General features: G+C 38.2%; 2 protein-coding genes across 3 annotated transcripts; one reads left to right on the top strand and one right to left on the bottom strand.

Annotated features, from left to right (window-relative positions):
• Positions 1 to 867: 867 nt before the first annotated feature.
• On the bottom strand, positions 868 to 2,805 carry LOC111885851 (uncharacterized). Its single transcript, XM_023882078.1, has 4 exons — positions 2,262 to 2,805; positions 2,041 to 2,181; positions 1,813 to 1,941; positions 868 to 1,121 (listed from the first exon to the last, which is right to left on the bottom strand). Exons 1-4 carry the CDS (start codon positions 2,803 to 2,805, stop codon positions 868 to 870), a joined length of 1,068 nt encoding a protein of 355 aa, XP_023737846.1.
• Positions 2,806 to 9,525: 6,720 nt separating this feature from the next.
• LOC111885870 (D-amino-acid transaminase, chloroplastic) lies at positions 9,526 to 11,836 on the top strand. Of its 2 annotated transcripts, none has more exons than XM_023882096.3 (5): positions 9,526 to 9,894; positions 10,301 to 10,344; positions 10,537 to 10,715; positions 10,778 to 11,451; positions 11,568 to 11,836. In XM_023882096.3, the coding sequence occupies exons 1-5, from the start codon at positions 9,699 to 9,701 to the stop codon at positions 11,660 to 11,662; spliced, it is 1,188 nt and encodes a 395-aa protein (XP_023737864.1). In that variant the 5' UTR covers positions 9,526 to 9,698; the 3' UTR covers positions 11,663 to 11,836. The 2 variants fall into 2 exon arrangements, with proteins under 2 accessions (XP_023737864.1, XP_023737865.1); XM_023882097.3 differs by having other exon boundaries at positions 9,757 to 9,894; positions 10,288 to 10,344.
• The last annotated feature ends 4,534 nt before the right edge of the window (positions 11,837 to 16,370 follow it).

Raw genomic sequence — 16,370 nt, 5'->3', positions numbered from 1 at the left:
TCCAATAACAACAATCATTGAAATGGTCCATGACTCGATGCAAGCAGTGTATCTTCAACGTGCTGCGTTTGGAGGTAATTATAAGTTATGACATCACTCAAATGGTGAATTGATATGTTATTATACGTTATGACATCATAATTTTTGTTTTTTTTTATTCAGTTCATTTCACAGGGGATTTTCATAGTCTTCTAACCCCTTATGCACTTAAGGTGATTCATAAAAGATTTATCCACTCAGATGGTTGTAGGATTACGCATATTGTTGGCGACAGATATGAAGTGACTAAGTATTCAACAACCGAATCTGTCTAATTAGACCGTGGTATTTGTAGTTGCGGTAAATGGAAAAAATGTGGTATATCTTGTGAGCATGCTATAGCTTCACTACAAAGACTCGAAATTGCAGAAATCCATCAAATGGTAAATTTAAAGTTAAGTACAACGGTGTATCGAAATGCTTATCAAACTGAGACGGTCAATCCTATTCCAACCTTTAGGCATTGGGAAAAACCAGTTGAAAGAGTTGTGGTCTTACCTCCATGCCAATTCAATTGAACTGTATTGTATGGATCACAACGAATATTAGTTTGTATTCAGTTCTATGTTAACCGTAGTTGTAATGGTCTGTTGACGTTCTTTACTTTTTAATAAAAAATGTTTACCTTTAAATAAATAATTGTAATCCCATAATTGTAATGTATGGATGACAACGACTAGACAAACAGCTCTGCGGACTGACAAACATTATTGCGGACTGACAAAAACCTCTGCGGACTGACAACAACTCTCTGCGGAGAGGAAGGGACTACATATAGTCATGGATGGTCGTTGGATTTTTGGTATAGAGTTATAATTTTTTTAAAATTTAAAATGAGTTCATCTTCAACTTTGTATATTTTCTCGTGCAACGAAGTTGATTGTTTCTGTTGTGATCCAATCGACCCTTTTCTTGCCCCATCACCAAATTTAAGAGAGCCATATATGTCGGAGGATGCTTTGCAACAACTACAATGGGATGAAGAACAACAAAAAAAGATAAAGACTCATCTCGAGCTCTCACTGAACATCGTGACCTCATTGTTGCGGAGTGCAAAGAGGTTGAGGAAAGGATGATGATTACTAAAAAAAAATCAAAGATCATGAGGAATGGATAAAAAAAACTTAGAATATCAAACTGTCTGAAAATGGCTTGCTACCAAGGATGCAGAAATGATAGAACTTGGTAGCCAAAAGGACCGTATGGAAGATAAAATAGAATTAGGGACGACTACATAACAATGGAGAAAGAAAAGTATCCTTTGCAATTCCCTTAAGTCAATTACTATTGTTGTACGTTTACTATATGTTTCTGGTTTGTTGAATGTATTATCTCCGAGTATTAGTTATTATTCTACTAGTAATTATGCACTAATATAATCATAATATTACTCATCATCTTTAAAATAAAGACACCATTTCAAAGTACACAAATTAATGTCCTCTAAAACAAAACATAATTAATTATAAATACAACATCAATCATTCAAATCAAACGTTGAACAATAGTCTTCTCTCTGCGTCCCACTCGTCCAACGCGTCTCTTGTGTCCAGTGCGTGTCTAACGTCTCTTGAGTCCCTTCTGTTCCTTTCCTTTTCCCTTTTGTGTTACAAGTTGATGCCGCACTACTTTTTGTATCGTTTTTTGCTTCTTTGGGACCAATGCCGGACAAGGAGCTGCATTATGTGTTGTACTATCACATCTACTACACCTTCTTACTATAGGTTCCTCACCTTGTGACGGGATACGATTTCTGTTTCTCGGTCTACCAACTTGACGTGTATCCATTATCGGGGGTTCTAACAACCATCATCTCAGCAGGAATTTCCCAATCACATGGTTTTGGAAGAGGGTAAACCGGCTCCTCATACGTACTTTGGTACGTTTCCATTTTGTAAGCATCTATAGCCAGATGTCCGAAGTTAGTTTTTTTCAAGTGCTTCAAGACCATTATGACATGACCACAAGGCAACCCAGTTCCTTCCCAATATTTTCATGTACAAGTCTCTTGCCTCAGATCAACTATGCCACCATGTTTGAAATCATGAACTTGATATATTGCATCTGAAACACCAGAAACGGACCATCCTATTGTACGCTCTTCATTTTTCCTAACTACTTTTTCAGCCCACTCGGTTAGAACTGTTGAATGTTTCCCGTAAAGAAGATATATATAATTAACTTATTATTCGACCTAATTAAAGTCCAAATTAAATTCATACCTCCTTCGATGCGATGCTTGTTACACCATTCTTGTGAAAGACGACGGAAGAACTCAAGAAGGGGTATTATAGGCATCTTCCTTGCATCTACATATAAAGCATTCATGGACTCTGCACTGTTCGAGGTCATGTAATCGTACCGTTTCGACAGCGAATATGCTCTAGTCCATTTAACATGGGGGATTTCACTTAGATACGTTGCTACTTGCGGCCTAGTAGAACTAAATCTGTACCACAATTCTTCAAAAACATTTCTTTTGTAAGCTTTCACAAGCCTCCAAAACAACACTTTTGTTTTATCATTTTTCCCAAACCTGTGTACTATGTTTCCTAGTAGATGAAAAGCACACAAGCCATGATGAGCATGTGGGAAAACATTTTCAATACTAACCCGAATTGCATCGACCCTGTCAGTTACAAAAGTCAATTCTTGACAGTCACCAACACATTCATACAACTTTTCCAGAAACCATGTCCAAGTAAGACCACTCTCTTTTTTGCATATTCCGTGCGCAAGGGGCAGTACCTGGTTGTTCCCATCCATAACTACTGCATGCAATATGGTTCCCTTAAAATCACCCTTCTAATGGGCACCATCTGTAACGCCCCGATTCTCAGGTATTGTCTAAATATGAGTTATTGGGTTAATCCATACTCGACGAGTTGGTTGATCTACTCGTCGAGTAGCAGCGGGAAGGATCGCGGGTTAAGTAACCCACTCGACGAGTCCATATTGGGACTCGACGAGTAGGAGCTGGTAGGTGAAACCCTAAATCCTAGGGTTGTGCACCCTATTTAAGGGAACACAAACCTATTTAAGCCTCTTTGTAGTCTCTTAGCAAACCCTAAAACATGTGTGTGCCCATTGTGTGTTTGAAGCCTTGGAAGAGGATTTTTGGTGGAAAAGAGCTAGGGAAGCAAGTGGTTTGAAGCAAGGAGCTTGGGGAAAATCCGGATCTACTCCAGTTGTCATCTCTTGGGAAGGTGTCAAGCTGTTATCCTCCTTTCTATTTCATTCTAGACCTCCTTGGTTGGAGATTAGGGTTCTTGGTTGGGTTATAAAGTCATTTCATGGAGTATGAGCCAAGATCTGAAGTTGTAACTTCAGATGTGAACTCTCTATGGATTGAAGGACCATAAAGTTCTTAGCTTTGGCAAGTTTGAGCCCCTCCCTAAGTATAAAACCCCATTTCAAGCATAGTTTGGGCTTTTGAGTCATTGGAGCCTTGCATGCACGTAAAGTTTGCAACTTTACGTGATAAGCAGGCCTAAGGAATTTGGATCTACAATTTAGGGCCTTACCATGGCTTAAAATTTGTCTGCATGATAAAATGACTAAATGGACTCGGCGAGTCACAAAGTTGACTCGGAGAGTCACATGAAGATGGTCGTGAACTCGACGAGTTGATGAACAACTCGGCGAGTCCGATGAAGATCGCTATAAGACTCGATGAGTTGGAGAACAACTCGACGAGTTGGATGAGTTTTCTCTTGGATATGTATGAGTGTGTATCTGTCGAGTTGCAAGGAGGGAAATCGACGGGTGGCCTTAAAGTTCGAACGAGAATCAAAGGAACTCGATGAGTCACCCCGATGACTCGGCGAGTTGGATTGTACTTCAAGAAACTCGGCGAGTAGCAGATGGTACTCGGCGAGTTGGGGTCAACATGGACTGTTGACCTTGACTGAGGGCTTTGACTTTAACCAGGGGTTGACTAGTGGGTTATGGGGTACCTTATAAGGTTAATGACTTATGAGCATATTGTGCTATGATCTTAGGTGGTGGAGCCGGTGCCGGGTGATCTAAGAGTTGGAGTGTATCTTCCGAGTCGATATTTGCAAGGTGAGTTATCCTCACTATATCGATAGGGTCTACAGCACCAAGGCCGGCCCTTTAGTTTTTATTGTTATGGTATGTTGCATGTGGTTATGATTTGTTAGTTCGGAATCGAGGTAGACAGTATGTTATGCTTTTATGATCCATAGGGATTGGTGTGTTAGTGACCTGCTAGGTCGTTACTCTAGTTACAGGAGGATTCTATGATTGATGATCAGTGTGACAGATATGTTTGATGTTTATATATGCCTGTATATGATAGTATGCGCACATGGTTATTTACTTGTGGTTGGGTTGAGGCGGTCCTGCTTTGTGCTGTAGGCCAATATACCCTATGAGCGGACCAGGGGGGATTGTAGGCCCACGTGGCAGACCATTCATACCGAAGGCTCGGGATGGATTCAGACAGACTGTAGGCCCGGTAGGGCGGTCCAGTAAGGCCGATGGCCCAGTATGCATGTTGATTGAATTGATTATTAATGTTGTGGTATTGTCGGTGTGGTATTGGTATTTTAGGGGTAACTCACTAAGCCCTCGGGCTTACAGTTTTTAGTTTACTGTTTCAGGTACTTCAAGAGATCGTGGAAAGGCGAAGGCATGACCGTATCACTCCTCATCCTTATGTTATGATTTTTGGGACACTCTGATGGAAAATGATTTGAAAACATTTTGTAAACAATGCTATGTGGTTTTTATTTATGATTAAAAAAGTTTAAATTTGACGTAAAATTTATGGTTGTTACATCATCCATAATTATAACTTTATGACAAAAACGTCTGAATGCTCGTATCTGCAATATATTAAAATGGAACACATAAACACTCTATAAATTGTTTAAAAAAATTATATATTAAATAACAACAAGTTTTTTGTATTTACCGTGCTCCCAATGGCATAAAAACAACACTCAAAACTATCTTTAGAATCTATTTGAATATAGACCACTGTATTGGGATTATGCCTATTCAAATTGTGAAAATAAATAGGAAGTTTGGAAAAATATTCTTCAGAGGATCCCAACAACAGTTCCATAGCATATTGTTTTGCACGCCAAGCTTGTTTGTAATCTACATTGATTTCCAGCAAAGCATTCATGTAACATCCCGTTTTATGTAGACTAATTAAATAATAAATCAGGAACTCCGGGAAGTAATTATTATTATTTTATATTATTTGAGCCCAAAATGTAATAATAATTAGTGGGGTTAAAGTATAATTTTGGGGACTTAATTTGTAAGGATTTATGGAAGTAGGGACTAAAGAGTAAGTTCTAGACCTAAGATGAGAAGATTTTGTAGAGGAGGGGCTGATTGGTAACAATTTGGACTTGATTTGTAAAGGTTTCAGAAGGCAGTGTTAGAAGTGTAAAATATGGATTTAGTTTGAAAGAAATGAGGAAGAAAAGGGGTAAACTTGTCATTATGGGGCAAGGTTTCATAAATCGGGTATATAACCCAAAGCATCATCGGTAAACCCTAACCCTAACCATTCTAACTTTAGCCGCCACCCTCCTTCTTCTCCCTTCCTCCATTATCCAGCCGTCGCATCCATGGCTGCTATGTCCGGCCGCAACATCCAAGCCAACCAACGGTGCAACCACGACTGCGACGAGTAGCCTTCCGTGACGTTGGTTCCGTGGGTCGCCGAACCAAATAACACCGCTGCCATCTCGATTGAAGCCGGAAGATTGTCCGTCGGGTGCTGCCACCGTTCCACCGCCATTCGACCACCGTAACCACCGGGTACCGCCACAGCGTGGCTGCTAGACGTTTTGAGCCCCGAGAGTTGTTGACCACCGGCGATAGCGACCACCAGAATCCCCCCACGTTTGCTGTCGGGCGAGTTCAAGCATTCCGCCGCCACCACCTCCCTGCCGTTCTTTTCTTTCCCTTCTCCGTCTCTGTTCCGGCGATGCGCCGCTGCTGTTGCTTCGTCCACTTTCTTCTTCGCGGCTGTTAGGACCCATCAACCGTCGCTATTGTCGGACTCCTTATGCTACCATCGCCGCCAGGTGGGTGGCTTGGGTTATTTCATAACAGAAGTCGTGTAAATGTGTTTGTGTGCGTGTTTTCTGTAGGTCGGAAATTGTATGGGAACCACCATGGCCGCCATTTACCACCACTTGCCGCCACGGTGCGGTTGTGTGTGTACTTAGTATGTGTTATTAGTGGTGGTGTGTGTGTTGAGAGGGTATTATTGTAATTTGTAAAAAAAATATGAATAATGAAAAGAAAACTCAAACCACCACCGTGAGGTGGTGGTTGTCGCCTCCTGCCGCCACCGGCCGCCGTGTTGGGTGGCGGTGTGCTTTGATTGCGTTTGGACCTCGTTTGAGGAATGTTGGGCAATGTGAGACCAATGAAACCCTAATGGGCCCAAAGAAGCCCCAGTGAACCCAATGGAACCCTAATGGGCCAATAAGGTCTAATGTGACCTAAAAGCCCAATCAATGGACTAATGGGCTAGCATTGGGTCGAGAAACCCTAATTAGGGTTTGGAAAACCCTAATTAGGGTTTGGAAAACCCTAAGGGCATAAAACCCTAATCTTGGGAATCGTTTGGGACACACGAGAATTAATTATTAAATTTAAAATAATAATTGATAACCATTGGCAACTAGCTTAAGGCAATAATAGTCTTTAAAGGATTAAGTCCTTAATGGGTTAAGTAAGAAACACTTAACCCTAATCTCATTCGGGCCTTGAATTGGGCCTTCTTATCGGGCCTTGGCGATTGGACTATTGGTGGGCCATCCAAGAACAAGTTAATGGACCAAAATAATTAGATGGGCTTTAGGATAAGGCCCATGTGAGGACTTGGGCCCAATTTGGAAAATTAGGCCACAGATGGGCCATAATTGGGCCTTTATGATTATGTGATCTTGGGCCATGGAAATTTGATTGGAATAATTGGATGGGCCTTAAGGAAAGACCATGCAGAGGTCTGGGCCCAATTTGGAAAGTTGGGCCATATGTTTGGCTTTGGCCCATTATTGACTTTTGGGCTTTTATAGTGTGAGTTGGACCTTGGGCTTGGAACCTAATTATTAATTGGGTGTTGTTTGATGTTGATAGTTCGGGAATCTGTCAACCAGCAGCTAGAGTTGTATCAGCGGGACTTCAGTAGTGCCAGGTGAGTTATCCCTCACTATACTAAGGGGTCTAAGGCACCAAGGCCGACCCATTAGATGTATTATACTAGCAGTGTTAGATGTTGATCATGAGTTAGTATTGCATGCTAGTGATGTATTCCAGTTGATATGCTAGTTTGGTAGGTCCGTAGGACTACTTGTGATATTGTTTGATTTCCTGTATGTGTATTTATCTGTTACATGTCGACATGTTCAGTGGGATGGGTTGAGGCGGTACTGCTCCGTGCGGTAGCCAACATACCCTAGAGTATTCTAGATATGAGATGAGGGCCCGGAAGGCATTCCAGAATCATACTGAGGACTCAGGAGCATTCCAGATACGAGCTGAGGGCCCGGTAGGCATTCCAGACTCGTACTGAGGGCTCGGTAGCAATCCAGATGTGAGCTGAGGGCTCGGTAGGCATTCTAGACTCACATTGTGGGCCCAGGGGTATTCCAGTATGTGAAGCTATGGACCCATTACGTGTTGTTCTGTTCAGTGGTTATGTTATGATATTGTTGATATCGTTATGTGGACTGTATATGTATCGGTATTTTGGGGGTAACTCACTAAGCCTCGGGCTTACAATTTCAATTTATTGTTTCAGGTACATCAAATGAGCGCAGGAAGGCATAGGCGTGATCGTACAGCTCCTCACCTTTTATGACTATGTTTCTGGGATACTCTGATATAGAATTGTTTTGAAAACAAATTAGTAATAACTGATGGTTTCTAAATGTTTTAAAAAGTTTAAATTTGGCCTGATTTTTATGGATGTTACAATTCAAATCCCTTGATGTTTCATTAGGCCTCCAAACCTTGGAACGAGTTTTTCCCATAATCTCATGCAATATAGTACCCATCACTTTTTTATCAGCATGCTTATGATTAGGGTGTATCTGTAATGACGAACATGTGTGCACATTGTCGAAAGTCCTGATTTCAAATTCATTAGTGGGGTTAAGGCGTTTTGCATATAAACGTCAACTACAGTTCTAAATTTCACAATATACCTCATAACGATTTTTGTTAGAATGTTTGGTCTTAAACTGAAACTTTTCTCTGGTTGCTTTAAGACTCAAAGCAAATATTAGTTGTTGTTTGTTATCATATGTTTGACGAACAAACATATCATCATTTGGACCTAAACTGTGAAATGGTTCGGGTTCAACAATAGGGTCAGGACAATCAGGTATGGGAGGCATACCGTAAAATATGTCTGAAGCTTTTTTCCCGTGTGTGAACTCATCTTCTGACCATCCTTCATTTGACTCTTCACCATCTGACATAATTTTGTCAGTCAATCTTCCAAACTCATATAAATTTTTTTCTTCAACCGTATACACTGCCACAGTTTCTTCTTTTGGACACTCTTCAACATTATCAGATACAACGTTTTCAACATTGTATGGTACAAATTTCTCAACCACTTCTGTCTGTTCGACCAATCCCTGAAACACCTTTAAATACAAATGCACAATCTCCTTCATTTCAGAAATTACATTTCTGAGTTGATGAATATCTGCTTCGTCTAAAATATTCATAACATACTCATGAACCGGATGTTGAAATGACAATGATATATTACTATTGAACACATTAGCTTTACTTTTGACCAAATCAAACAACATTCGACAATCAAAATTTGGCGGAAGGAGTAAACTTAAGTTGTTAAAGTTTGGTCTAATGTAGGTGTTAATCCCATTATTTATCTGCCAAAAACCCCCAGTACATAAAATAACAAAACTCATATTTGTTTTTGAAAATCAAATGAAAAGGAACTAATCTATCGAACAAATGGAGCTAAAAAAAATGTAAAAGAACACTTTCTATCAAAAAAAACCGTTTAAAATCCGTCCCAACCACCCATTCCGCGGAGACATTACTCTCTCCGCGGAGCTCCGCGTCATCATCTCTGTAGAGGAATTTATGACCTCCAAACAATTCACTCCGCGGAGGTGTTATTGTATCCGCAGATGGCCTACGCGGAACAATCTTTTAAACGTTAGAAAATCATACTTTCGGGTGGTCCGCGGAGATGACGTCGCTCCGCAGAGGTCCGTGGAGGGTCCTCCGCGAAATGTATGTCTATAGCTGGAAAATTCTAGTTTTATGTCAAAATTTAGAAATTGACCCCAATTTTTTGTCTATTTGCGGTATTTTCCCATTGTTATCAAACTATTCAACAAAAATCGTAAGTGTTAAACATAGACAACCACAGGGACCAAGACTGTAATTTACTCTAATAATAATTTGCGTTTGTCTTGCATTCCTTTAAATTCTTCGTTTAGGGACAAGTGTACTACTACTAATAGTATTGTTCAGGGACCAAATTGAAACTTTCCCCATAAACAGACACTCCGACGGCCGGCAACCACCTTATCAATTGTCATCTTTCAAATTCGATCGAAACATTCAAAATATTCGCCGATCAACAACCAATTGACCAATTACTCCGGTTGATTTCCATGGCTTCTCTCTCGTACCTCAAGAGACCAATTTCTGAAACCCCACAATTCCAGCTGATTTCCGCCGATCAACCACCAATTCCTTCGAAATTCTCAACCATTCATCCACTTCGAAGAACCTCGTTTCAATTTTCTCAGTCTAGGGTTAGTGGAATATCTCCGAGACGATCCCACGTGGTTAAAGCTTCATCCATTGGTAAGTTGTGAGTTTTCAATACATTTTCATGGGTTTATTTTAAAACATTGTTTGTTCTTTTTACGTAAATACGATATTTAATGGTTGTTAACTGATAGAGATTCTACTTGTGTACGAATACGTACGATTTCGTCTTGGGTTTTGTTTAATTTACAGGAAACAGTACAGTTTAGAAGAAAAGCTGCAGTTTGACTTTTGTAGGTCAAACATGCTACTTTTCTACTTCAAATTTCATATACATTTATTAAAAATTCATCTAGGGAATTGATCTTCGCTACATGATCTACAAGTAAAAAGTGTTCCATGTTAAATTCAAAATAATAATCTTGTCAATTTTGGGCAAAGTTGACCTTTTTAATCGCAAAATTAAGATATTCTTACTAGTTTTTTCAGTTGGTTCTTGCAGAAAGTACTCGTGTATATGATATTCCGCTTCTTTCAGCTTCAGAGGTATACTCTCTCTTTGAATAGTCTTAAAATTGAGCTTTTCATGTCATTTGAGCCATTTTACCTTTTCAAAGTTCTCAAAATCTTTTGCTTTTTTAAAAGAAACAGAAAACAAGGGTAAGCATAATGAAATTTAGGAAGTGAAACTAAGATTTGATATAAAATTCCCATTAAAAATGATCTAATTCTGTGAAGGCAATAGAAAGATTGAGGAGAAATAAAGAAAGTTACAAAAGCACACAACGATATCTGGCTATGTACTCGAGTGTTTTTGGTGGAATCACTACTGATGAAGCTGCTATGGTGATTCCCATGGATGATCACATGGTTCATAGAGGACATGGTGTTTTTGATACAGCCGCTATAGTGAACGGGTTAGTCATTTAACTTAATTCTTTCTATTACAACAAAATGACCATTTTACCCTTTGACACAGATGCCTATACGAGTTGGATCAACACCTTGATCGTTTCCTCAGTTCTGCAAGCAAGGCAAGAATAAACCTTCCTTTCGATAAAGAAACCACAAAAACAATACTTTTAAAAACTGTAAGTGCTTCAAATTGCAAAAACGGATCATTAAGATACTGGATTTCATCGGGTCCCGGTGATTTCCAACTTTCCCCCACAGGCTGCCATCAATCCGCTCTTTACGCCGTCGTGATCCAAGACCAATCGCCTCCTAACTACAAGGGCATAAAAGTAATTACATCATCTATTCCGATAAAACCGCCGCAGTTTGCCATCATGAAGAGTGTAAACTATCTCCCGAATGTTCTTTCAAAAATGGAAGCGGAAGAAAACGGTGGTTATGCTGCGATTTGGTTGGATGAAGAAGGGTTTGTTGCAGAAGGGCCTAATATGAATGTGGCTTTTGTTACAAAAGAGAACGAGCTTTTGATGCCTAGTTTTGATAAAATACTTAGTGGGTGTACTGCGAAAAGGGTTTTGGAACTTGCGGGTGATTTGGTAAAAGAAGGGAAAGTTCGGGGGGTGAAAGTGAAAGATGTTACGGTGGAGGAAGGGAAAGGGGCGGAAGAAATGATGTTGATTGGTAGTGGAGTTCTTGTTCGACCGGTTTTGCAATGGGATGATCAAGTCATAGGCAATGGTAAGAAAATTTTTCAAATCTTTTTATGCAATTTAGGGGGCGTTTTGATGTGCGTTTTATTAACATTGTTCCATTTATAATTTGTATTTTATTTTTTATTTTTAATATATTTGCAGGAAAAGAAGGTGTAGTGACAGAGTCTCTTCGGAAGCTTATTTTGGAGGACATGAAAAGCGGTCCATCAACCGTACGCACTATTGTTCCATACTAGTTTCATTTCTTGAGCTCAAGTACTAGCAACAATATGTAGAAGTTTCCTTTGTAACTTAGATCTTGTGAAGTTATTCAAGTAAAAATCAAACATCTTGATTAAAAACAAAACCATCTTTGACATTTTTTGTATGTATTTATTATCAAATCAAGAAACTAATCAAGAACTTTTATCTATTGTCGAATCAATTTTCATATTTTGAGTGAATTCGTTCTTGAATGCATGAAAATGCATTATGTTTGCCAAATTGGAAACTTGACGAGTCTCCTAAAGATTGATAAAAAAAAATGGTGATATATACAGTAGACTAGCGTTTGGTGTGTTCCAGAGAGCCAAAACATTTCATTGAACAACTTGCGTGCCTCTAAAAAATTTTGGTAGTCAATATTGAGTTATTCAATCTATTAATTAGTGACGAATTTTAGGAGGTAAATCTTCTCGAAGAAGAAACAAACAACAAGAATCGTGGGGTAATTAACTGTGTACTCTCAAATGCAGTTACATCACTTTAAATACTAATATAAGAACTAATGCTAGGCTAAAAGTAGGAAAAATGTAGATAGTAGTTCACAGGTGTCAATGAAAGAAACCTTAGTTCATCTATATTTGTGCAATTTCACTAATCTTTTAATTGTGCCATGAGCTTTGCAATGACTACTTACATCAGTGCAATAACATTCATTTTTCAAAAATGGTTCCCATTGCCACATCAATATATATATATATATATATATATATATATATATATATATATATATATATATATATATATATATATATATATATATATATATATATATCAGGGCCGACTTTACCTTGTTTAAAACTAAACAAGGGCTTAGATCTTGTGAACTTATTCAACCAAAAATCAAACATCATGATTAAAAACAAAACCATCTTCCGACATTTTTTGTGTGTATTTGTTATCAAATCAAGAAACTAATCAAGAACTTTTATCTATTGCCGAATCAATTTTCACATTTTTAGTGAATTCGTTCTTGAATGCATGAAAATGCATTCTGTTTGCCAAATTGGAAACTTGAAGAGTCTCCTAAAGATTGATAAAAGATGGTGATATATACATTAGACTAGCGTTTGGTGTGTTCCAGAGAGCCAAAACATTTCATTGAACAACTTGCGTGTCTCTAAAAAATTTTGGTAGTCAATATTGAGTTATTCAATTTATTAATTAGTAACGAATTTTAGGAGGTAAATCTTCTCGGAGAAGAAACAAACAACAAGAATTGTGGGGCAATTAACTCTGTATTCTCAAATGCAGTTACATCACTTTAAATACAAATATAAGAATTAATGCTAGGCTAAAAGTAGGAAAAATGTAGATAGTAGTTCACAGGTGTCAATGAAAGAAACCTTAGTTCATCTATATCAGTGCAATTCCACTAATCTTTTAAAAATGGTTCCCATTGCCAAATCAATATATATATATATATATATATATATATATATATATATATATATATATATATATATATATATATATATATATATATATATCAGGGACGACTTACCTTGTTTAAAACTAAACAAGGGCTTAAGGCCCCCATTCTAAAAGGCCCCCAATTCTAAAGGTAATTATAGTAGATAAACGATTGTTACGCAGGCCACAATCAACTACTCCAAAACCACAAGTGAGCGGCGATTCAATTTCAGAAAAACAATGTAGTGTTTTGTTGGTAACGCACGCAAATCTGGGCTAGTCAATTTTGAGGCAATAAGTGTCGAAAACGACTTTTCGACAAAATATTATTTAGAATAAATAATCTTAACCAAGTTGTAGAATATGTCTCAAGGTTTCCGTACATATAAAGAACGCCGAAATCCGAGTTATAACGAAGAAGTTATGGCCCGTCGAAGTTTTAAGGCAAAACCGGCACGGCACCAGGAAGCGTAAATAGTGATTTACGATAGAGCGAGATTTAGCCTTAGCAATCTAAAAAAAAATTCGTAGAATATGTTAAACTAAGAGTGTCGATAAAAAGAACGCCCAAATCTGACTTCGTATGAGGAAGTTATGATTTTTCTAAGATTCGGCTTAGCAGTGCACGGCCCGAAACTCGAATTTTAGTTCGAGCGGTTTTTGGCTTACGCAACCTAAATGAGAGTTGAAGATCATTAATAGGAACTCAACGGTAAAAAGATGGACGAAAACGGAGTTCGTATGAAGGAGTTACGAATTCTTCGCGGTCATTTAACAATCTAAACGCCTCCTACTGTTAAATTTGAGATTGGTCGAGAATTAGCCGACGAAGTCTAAACGAAAGTTGTAGATCTTGATTTTACCTACGCGTGGATATAAAGAACGTCGAAAACGGAGCTTGTATGCGAAAGTTACAGGGTTTAGAAGTCGGCAGGGTGTTGCTGCAAAAGGGGTGACGTGGCTGAATATGGGCCAAGGCTTTCTCCCCAAGGAAAGCCATTAGATGATGACACGTGTCACTGAATCGCCGAGTCATTGAACCGACTCGGCGAGTCCGTCAGGAATTCACCCTATAAATAGAGGTGCCGGGCATTCACTTCTCTTCACACCTCCCAAACTCACTTTCTCTCTCTAGTTTCTCTCTCTAGCCTCCCACCCCCCCCCCCCCTTAAAGCCTAGGTAAACCCCCTAGCACCCGAAGGAAGCCCTGAGGCTCCCGGAGTCCCGAGAAAAAGGGTCTTTCGGCTCGGAAACGCTGCTCCAGCGAAGCCCGGTTTTCGAGAAAACCCGTTGTAAGTGAGCTGTACCTACCCTATCTTTAGTGTAGCTTATGTTTCGATATAGTAATGTTATTAGGTCTTTAAAATAATTATTTGGGCTATTATTATGAGTTATATTGAGTGTTATTTAACGCTTATATAATAATAATAGCTAGACTATTAATTAGTCGCAGTTATCATTAGACTAAACCCTAGTGGTGTTGATACTAGGTTATATCGAAGGAAATTGTTTTAAGAGCAACAAAGTGCTGTCCGAGTGCCGACTCACCACCTAATCAGGTGAGTGCATAGTCCCTTTCATCTTACACATAGATATGAAGTATTTTATATAAACTACGTGTTATGTGCATATTATCTGAATACTTGTTGTCTATGATGGATGAACGTTTTATACATGTTTTAAAGAATTTAAACTGTATACGTATTTTATATATATGAATATGTTGGGTATGAGATGGGTAGATGAATGATGAGAGATAGAAGATGATGTGAGTATACATTGGCAGCTATAGACTTAGTGCCTATGGGACAAACACCGATAGCTATGGACTTAGTACCTGTTAGACGTTGGTAGCTATGGATTTAGTACCTGTTGGGAATTGGTAGCTATGGACTTAGTACCTATTAGTTAGACGCTGGTAGCTAAGGATTTAGTACCTGTAGGAATTGGTAGCTATGGACTTAGTACCTGTTGAACATTGGTAGCTATGGACTTAGTACCTATTAGATAAAGACCGGTAGCTATGGATTTAGTACCCGATGAATAAACTATAGCAGCTATGGAATTAGTGCTTTATGAACGAACATTGGCAGCTATGGATTTAGTGCTAGTCCTATAACCCTGGAAGTAAGGGACTTCGGAATAAACGAATGCAGGATAGACGACTCTTAGGTTAAATCCTTAAGAGTAAAGAAGATAACGGGGATGAGTAATTGGGTTAATTGTTTGATGTTTGAACATAACAATTATATTATTGTGGGTTGAAAACCCTATGTACTCACCAGGTTTCCCAACCTGACCCACTCAGTTTATGTATATCACAGGTGACGAAGTGAAGTGACATTACACTGAGAGATTTAAAGAGATGTAGATCACTAGTGTAAATCATTGTAAGTTCTGTTTATGCTTATGTTTCGGTATTAACGATGACATCCCAAACGTTTTAAAATGAAATAAATACGTTTCCTCGAAAATGTTTTAATAACGTATTTACCATGTTTTTCTAGGAACAAATTCCGCAACCTTTTTATAAAATGAAGTACTCTGATTTTCATAAAGCATAAAGAAAATCGGTCTTTTCTGACCGTGATTTTGGGGATGTCACATTGTTCTTCTTCCTTCTTGGCTTCTCCAGTTCTCATCCAATCTCGATTCTTGAAAACTGAAAGTCTGAAATAGCATTTATCTTCAACTGAAACGATATGTGTTTTCCACTTTTCTGGTTTTGAGTTTTCTATTGTCTTCTAATTTTGAGTTTCCCATTATCCCATCAACTATTCAACCGATTATGGATAATAGCCGATTAAGTTATTTTATATTGTTTTAATTCTAAACTTTTTAAATATTTAATAAGTGAACCTGTTTCTCCAAATATATGTATACTATGTATATGGCTTCATAAAAACAATCAATCTGTATAAAGACTCCTTTTGTATATATAATAGTTCCAAAAAAAACATTAGCAGAACTGATTGCATATCTTAACAAATTTGTCAGAAACAAAATCATCAACATGTACATGTGATAGTTAAAAATCCTAAACGATGAAAACGGAATTAAGTAAGGTGAATAAGAATAATATTTTTATATATCATCTGGATAGTGCAACTTAAAAGGGAAACAACTAAGTTTCTCCAAATGTGATAATTAAAGTAGATAGACCCAACACTATTTTATAATGTTTATTTTTTACGTACGAATGAAGACAATGCAAAACCTAAAACTAACCATGAGAAACAATAGATACAGTAGAATAAGTTACTGATGGTC

The sequence above is a fragment of the Lactuca sativa genome, chromosome 5 (genome assembly GCF_002870075.4).
Source record: "Lactuca sativa cultivar Salinas chromosome 5, Lsat_Salinas_v11, whole genome shotgun sequence".
Taxonomy (NCBI): domain Eukaryota; kingdom Viridiplantae; phylum Streptophyta; class Magnoliopsida; order Asterales; family Asteraceae; genus Lactuca; species Lactuca sativa.
Note: the sequence above shows the minus strand (reverse complement) of the source record. Positions and strands in the feature narration are given on the sequence as shown.

What these genes read in the sequence shown, in the direction of transcription:
- LOC111885851 (XM_023882078.1), bottom strand. Translation starts at nt 2,805, where the DNA reads ATGGATGGGAACAACCAGGTACTGCCCCTTGCGCACGGAATATGCAAA. An exon ending in TGATCTGAGGCAAGAGACTT is followed by an intron (nt 1,942 to 2,040) that starts GTACATGAAAAT and finishes ATCTGGCTATAG; the next exon opens with ATGCTTACAAAATGGAAACG. An exon ending in CGATAATGGATACACGTCAA is followed by an intron (nt 1,122 to 1,812) that starts GTTGGTAGACCG and finishes ATTTTTTTTTAG; the next exon opens with TAATCATCATCCTTTCCTCA.
- LOC111885870 (XM_023882096.3), top strand. Translation starts at nt 9,699, where the DNA reads ATGGCTTCTCTCTCGTACCTCAAGAGACCAATTTCTGAAACCCCACAA. An exon ending in GGTTAAAGCTTCATCCATTG is followed by an intron (nt 9,895 to 10,300) that starts GTAAGTTGTGAG and finishes TGGTTCTTGCAG; the next exon opens with AAAGTACTCGTGTATATGAT. An exon ending in CGCTTCTTTCAGCTTCAGAG is followed by an intron (nt 10,345 to 10,536) that starts GTATACTCTCTC and finishes AATTCTGTGAAG; the next exon opens with GCAATAGAAAGATTGAGGAG.